We start from the raw sequence: 7136 nt of genomic DNA on the forward strand, positions 1-7136 counted from the left end.
CTTTTGAGGCTGGCTATTCGTGCTGAGACTTCAGTAGCTCTCGGATTGTTGAGCTCGTCGAGCTTGATCCCTTTCCACAGGAGCTGTGGCCAGGAGAACAGCCACTTTAAAGGACTCGAAGTTCTCCAACCCTGCGGCAAAACCAACTACACCATGTTGGCGGGCATGTAATTGCAAACATATTCGGACCGCGTCTTTAAATTCGTTTTTTTTTCTCGGTCCAGCAAAATAATACAAATAGAACTCCTGTAAATAAGACTGTAAGTGTTGAAATTGTTTGAAATTTAGCGCACAAACTGAAAACACGAAAAAATGACCTCCAAAGAAGACGCAAAATGCGCCTCGGTTGAGGAGAGAAGGCGCAGTCCACTGGACCATCTGCCTCCTCCTGCAAACTCCAACAAGCCTCTCACGCCTTTCAGCATTGAGGACATACTAAACAAACCCTCCATGAAACGAAGTTATTCGCTCTGCAGCACGGCGCATCTCCTCTCGGCCGGTGAGAAGCTCCCATCATCGGCTCACCCGTTAGGAACCCGGGCTCTGCTCACACACACCTCTCCTCTGTGCGCACTGGAAGAACTGGCCAGCAAAACCTTCAAAGGGCTCGAAGTCAGTGTTCTGCAGGCCGCTGAAGGTAAATACATAAACCTGTTTAATAGAATAAAAATTCTGAAATAGTTTGTTACATATAAAACTTACAAAATATATAAATATATTGGAATATTGCAGGTTTATAAATTTCGATATTAACAGTGTCTCTTTTTTATTTCGGTCTTCAGAATTCAATTGTAAAATGAAACGTTTAACACGTTGTATATTTAAATGCGTAATGTATAGTGTGTAACCGTTAAATGATGATTTAGTCATTTTGACCCCAATAATCCTAGGTATATTGTATTTAATGCTATTAATATCAGAATTCCTTTATATAATTACGATATAGAAATGATTTTACAATGTAGCAGAGCAGCATTAAAGCTGTAAATAAACACGTGCATTATTATTATTATTATTATTATTATTATTATTATTATTATTATTATTATTATTATTTATACGTGTTTTTATTATTGTTGTTATTGTTGTTGTAACTGTTATAATTGCTAATGCTACTTCTGGTGGTGGTGTATTTTTATATTTATTAATATCATATTTTGTATGTTATTATTGATAATGCTACTTCTGGTGCAGTTGTATTTTTATTTTTTATTAATATCACATTTTGGCTGTTATTATCGATAATGCTACTTCCGATGCTTGTGTATTTTTATTTTTTATTAATATCACATTTTGGCTGTTATTATTGGTAATGCTACTTCTGGTGCTGGCGTAATTTCTTTGAATTAATACCACATTCTGGGTGTGTTGGCTGGTTTGTTTTATTCAGGTAGAGACGGCATGACGCTGTTTGGCCAGAGGAATACTCCCAAAAAACGGAGAAAGTCGAGGACAGCCTTCACCAATCATCAGATATACGAGTTGGAGAAGCGGTTTCTTTATCAGAAATATTTATCTCCGGCGGACCGAGATCAGATCGCGCAGCAGCTGGGCTTAACCAACGCGCAGGTCATCACCTGGTTCCAAAATCGACGAGCCAAGCTCAAACGTGACCTGGAGGAGATGAAAGCGGACGTAGAGTCGGCCAAAGCTCTTGGCTCAGTGTCCTTCGAAAAGATGGCCAAATTAGCGGACCTGGAAAAGTGCGCAAACGGCACGGCTACACCACCAATGAGCGAATCCGGGGGGCTGTGCGGTAGGGAACGGGACAGCGCGAGCCAGCGGCCTGCGTCTCCACCATCACCGCTCACAGACCACACGACCAGTAAAGACAGCTCCGAGGACGAAGAGGAGGAAATCGACGTTGATGACTGATGCTCAGAATCTAGCGTTTACAAACACTTTTCCTTAAAACGCTAGAGTTTAAAGTGCCATTAATGCACCAAATGTATTTAAAAGACTTATGGCAAATGAAAACTCAAAAGCATGGACAGTTTTCCCAGATTTATTTATGCAATGACAGTTATCTAAACATCGCAATCATGTAGCTTATTTATTTCAAACAAACTGTTAGTTGAAGGAAAGCAATAAGTACCGTGACATAATTTCTCTCTCTCTCTCTCTCTCTCTCTCTCTCTCTCTCTCTCTCTCTCTCTCACACACACACACACACACACACACACACACACACACACACACACACACACACACACACAAAATATAATTGCCCGTTTAGGCCATATAGAGAACTTACCGTGTTTTGAGAAATGTATAATGCATGTTATATTTTATGTTACAATTTTATTTTTGTTAAAAATGACTGCAAATCTGATATGAATATCTCCGAACCGTTCAAATGCTACAACAATCACACGTGTAGAGCGACGTGTGTCCATGTAATGCGTATGTAGGATTGCAACATCTTCAACGTTTGATATATCAAATTTTGTTATAAAAATTTCATACTAACGTTACTGCGTGTGGGGAAAAAAACAGGATAATTCTGGTTCAATTTAGACGGTCACATTTTGAATATATTTCTTATGGTTTGTATGCCTGTAAGTGCCTTTTAAACCAAGACACCATTTAAACCCAGTGTAAAAAGTGTAATGTATTTAAAGAAATAAATGCTTTTTTTCAAACATTCTCGTATTAATGCTTAGTTTCCTTTTGCTATTTTTAAGTAGCATTTTTAAATAAATGACCACACGCTTTAGGGATATTTAATTAAAATACTAACCCAGTCAATAGATTTTATTTTATTAACATCAGCTGCGCGTGCTGCAAAAGCTGACATCTCGTTTTTTTGTTTTTTGTTTTTTTGTTTTTGTTGTTTTTTTTTTTGTTTTTTTTGTTTTTTTTACAAAAGTGGACTATTACAAACATTAACTAACCTCTGCCCTTTCTGTCTCGCCTCTTTATTTCTCTTTTCATTTTCAAACAGGCGTAGCCTTTGCCCATTCGGCTCCTGTTTTCAATGAGCTACCTTCAATAGATTTATGTGAGAAACAGAAATCTGGATGGGTGAATGTGTGCATAAATGGCGCCTGAAAACGCCGGGTTTTTGGGCCAGTTTCACGGCGGTTGGGACGCAGTGTTTGCCGAAAAGCGACGGCGCTGTCATTTTTAGCGCGGAGCGTGAAACTCGGGGACAAATGAGCAGCCTTCCCTCATGTGACAGCCTACAATGGAGCATCTCCAGCCTCCCGCGGCTCTCAATGCCGAGACAAGCGTGTCCCGTCGCCCAGAAAAGGACACAAGCGTTTGGAGGCCATATGGTTTTTGAATTTTCTTCACAATTTCAGACAATTTGATGGATTGAGTTAGCCCTCCCTTCAAAGTGTTTCGCTCAATTTTCACAAAGGCATTAATGCATACATAGTCCCGTGCGAGGGCATCTGGGCCCATTAATGTGCTCCCTTTTCTTTCTTTTTTTTCTTTTTCTTTTCTTACTCGACTGTTTTAAACCAGTCTATGAATCACAATGAAAATGACTTGGATTGTTAAGAGGTGGCCTTTTGCCTTTATGTGTTTGTATGAGGGGCTTTTCGGGAAACAGTTTGAAACATTTCATGTTGAGGCTTATTTTCAAAACTAAGCAGAAGAGTCACTTAAAATATTTTACTTTCCCAATGACTTAATTTTATGCTGTATAATTTATCGCTTTTAAGGCTTCATAAATGGCTATGTATTACAGCATTCATTTTGTGGTCCCTTGATATGATATAAAATATGATTAAAGATATTTTATTCGATATAAATGCATCCACTACCCCAAAATAATAATATTAATACAAAAACTAGGCTACTAGTACAAACAACAACAACAAAAACAACAACACCACCACCACCAACAACAACAACAACAACAATAACAACAATAATTGAAATAATACGAATGATATAATTTATTGGAAAACACAAAATCAGATAACATTAAATAATAATAATAATAATAATAATAATAATAATGACGATATTCATTGCATAATATTATTATTATTAATGACGATTATTCATTATTATTATTATTATTATTATTATTATTATTATTTAATGTTATCTGATTTTGTGTTTTCCAATAAATTATATCATTCGTATTATTTCAATTAGTATTTGTATTTTGCTAAGCTTTATACATCTACAATTTTATGATAAATGGATTTTGAGATCTTTAGCAGTGTGCTTTGGACTATAGGATGCTGCAGTGAGCTATGAGCATCAGCATTTTGCAGAAGGCATCTGATGGACATCTCAGACATAGAAAACTTCATTTGATACTTCGCGGATTATTGAAATTATCCATTTAGAAAACAAAAATGTGTCCCGATTTTTAAAGTGTCATAAAATCATCATGGGCACAGCTTAAGATTTAAGACAAGGCAGGCACCAACGTCACTTCCTGTGTACGCCTATTGTCACTGTCAGTATTATGTATGCTACATAAAAATTGAATTACTTGAAAGTAACTTGATTGAATTTATTTATTTATTTATTTATTTATTTGTTGCGTGTTTCTTGGCAAAATACATGCTCGAGTCTTCAGTGCAAAGGAAAGGTGAACTTCTGTCCTAGCAGTAGAGGGAGATGTCGCATGGTACTAAAAGAAAGTTTAGCCCATCTCCGGTGCTACCTTACACTGAGGTTTATATAGCCTTACCTATAGAGTAATAGAAGAGAATAGTCTATACAAAGTTTGCGGGTATGTCTGGGCCAGGCGAGGTACTGGAGCACAGTTCCTTATTTTATGAGGTGTTGTTAAACGTGGCAAAGATAAGTAATACTACAATCCGAAAGAGCAGAACGTGGTAATTAATCCTCAAGTCTTAAGTGTATTTCAGCTCAAGAAAGAGAGAAAAAAATCACTAATTCAATCGTCCGGAAAATTGAAGTTTGATGCATGAGTCCCTGCTGAAACAATGGGGTTTGCACACACAGCTTCCCTCTCCATAGCTGCCTAATTGTACCGACTGGAAGATGGGCACTTTTTAAATCTTTTTATTTAGCATTATTAATAATAATATTTCTTAATGTTATTATTTTAAAATTACATGACATGTAGTTCTACATGATAGACAGACAGACAGACAGACAGACAGACAGATAGATAGATAGATAGATAGATAGACAGACAGACAGACAGACAGACAGACAGATAGATAGATAGATAGATAGATAGATAGATAGATAGATAGATAGATAGATAGATAGATAGATAGATAGAATCTTTCACAGTGCATCTCAAGCTGCAAATAAAACTAAACCATACCTTAGTTTTACTGCATGATGATAACGCGGGCAACTGAAAATTGCAAGTCGTTAACGCTTTAAAAAACTTTTCATGGACTCCTTTCGAGACTACATGTCACAGTAGTGTATGATTTGAGGTGAAATATTAACTAGATTAACCTAAGGGGAAAGCTTGATTGATCACTAAATAGGACGCATTTGAAAGTTTTAGTTATGCGCTCCTGTAGAACCCCTTAATACTTCAAACTTCAATTTTACGGACGATTGAACTAAGCGTGTCCCTGACAAAATTGATATATGTATTAATTTCCTTTAACTGTTGATTAATTACTCTTCACTGGAAGAATTATACGAGGCTCCTCACCTCGAATTTGCATATTAATCAAATTCTAGTTGATAACTCAAACGGAAAAATGGATCTGGGGAAATTGAGAGACATAACTCGAAAAATATACCTAAGCTAGATATTCTTTCCTCCCTTGCTGCTAAGCTGCTTGTCTAGTGTATTAAAATCAAAGATGCAGAACGAGTTAGCCTGGCTATTTGGTGAAAACAGAAATTGCCTGTCCAGTTTTATGATGTGTTCATGCTGAGCAGGCAGATCTTAATGCGACCTGTCAAAATGTCCAAGATTTAAAGGAGAAAGAGGCTTATTCAACACACAAGGTGTGAGTGTGTGTCTGTGTATTTTTGTGTGTGTGAGTGCACTTTTTCATATCATGGTGTGGATCAAATGTCCCCACTCTGATATCTGATAGTTTTGACCTTGTGGGGACATTTAGGTGATTACAATAACCTTTATTAAAAAAACAACAAACAAACAAAAAAAAAACCCCACAAAAAACACAAAAAAAAACAACAAAAATGTTACTTTTTGGAACACTACCTTTGGTTCCTGAAATTAAGGTTTATATTCAAGTCTAGTATATACTGTGTGTGTGTGAGTGTGTGTGTTGGAGAGAGAGAGAGAGAGAGAGAGAGAGAGAGAGAGAGAGAATCACTCAAGGGGGGCACATTCAGCACTGTAGTAGAAGTAATAGTGCTATTACTGTTATGTTTTTCAGAATAACATAGGCTTTTATATATAGGCTTTTATAATATATTTATAAAATGTAATTAATTAATCAGTATAATTAACTTAACATCCACTGATATTATATTGAATATAATAGCCCATAACCTATCAATAATATTTTGCTTGAAAATATCTTCTTGTTTTAATAATGTAACATTCAACTTTGTTAGAAAGCATAGTTTTAGTCATATTCTGTTTTCTGTGGTTTTCTGAACTTATTGATAGACATTTATCGATTTCTATCAGTAATAGATAGAAAATAATTATAGTTAGGTTAGTGGATCACAAAATTTTAATACTGTGCTCAACATGCAATACAGAAACACATACTACAAGCAGTAATTCTGCAGATATATTTTACAATATTTTGGTTGTACTCATGGATTAGTCTATGATATTGAATTTAGAGAGGAAGAAGAGTTTTTTGTGTGATTGAATTCAGAGAGGAATTTTATTTGATAATAATACATGTCTTGAAGCACACTGAAGTGAAACAGACATACTGTGTGTAAATTCTGTTTTCCTGAATGTCGCACATGCTCCATAGGAGGCGCTAGTTATCCTGTGCTCCTGCTAGCAGTTTTACTTGAATTCAGTCTCTGTGTTAATATGGATAAAAAATAATAATAATATCATTCTCCAGTAAGAGTCTAATCAACTGTGCACCAATAATAATCCAATTAACAGCCTAAACAACTACCCAAAGGACACTTTTTGTCCTAGTGGCTATGTCGCATTTCTAACTTTAAGACATCAGACACTGTCCATTAACCATCTCAATGTCTATGTTCCATTACAGCTGCATAAACAA

General features: G+C 36.0%; 1 protein-coding gene across 1 annotated transcript; it reads left to right on the forward strand.

The window, feature by feature from the left end:
* Window positions 1-312: 312 nt before the first annotated feature.
* On the forward strand, window positions 313-1875 carry lbx1a (ladybird homeobox 1a). The gene is made up of 2 exons (XM_060871405.1): window positions 313-637; window positions 1391-1875. Exons 1-2 carry the CDS (start codon window positions 313-315, stop codon window positions 1873-1875), a joined length of 810 nt encoding a protein of 269 aa, XP_060727388.1.
* The last annotated feature ends 5261 nt before the right edge of the window (window positions 1876-7136 follow it).

The sequence above is a fragment of the Tachysurus vachellii genome, chromosome 6 (assembly GCF_030014155.1).
Source record: "Tachysurus vachellii isolate PV-2020 chromosome 6, HZAU_Pvac_v1, whole genome shotgun sequence".
Lineage (NCBI taxonomy): Eukaryota > Metazoa > Chordata > Actinopteri > Siluriformes > Bagridae > Tachysurus > Tachysurus vachellii.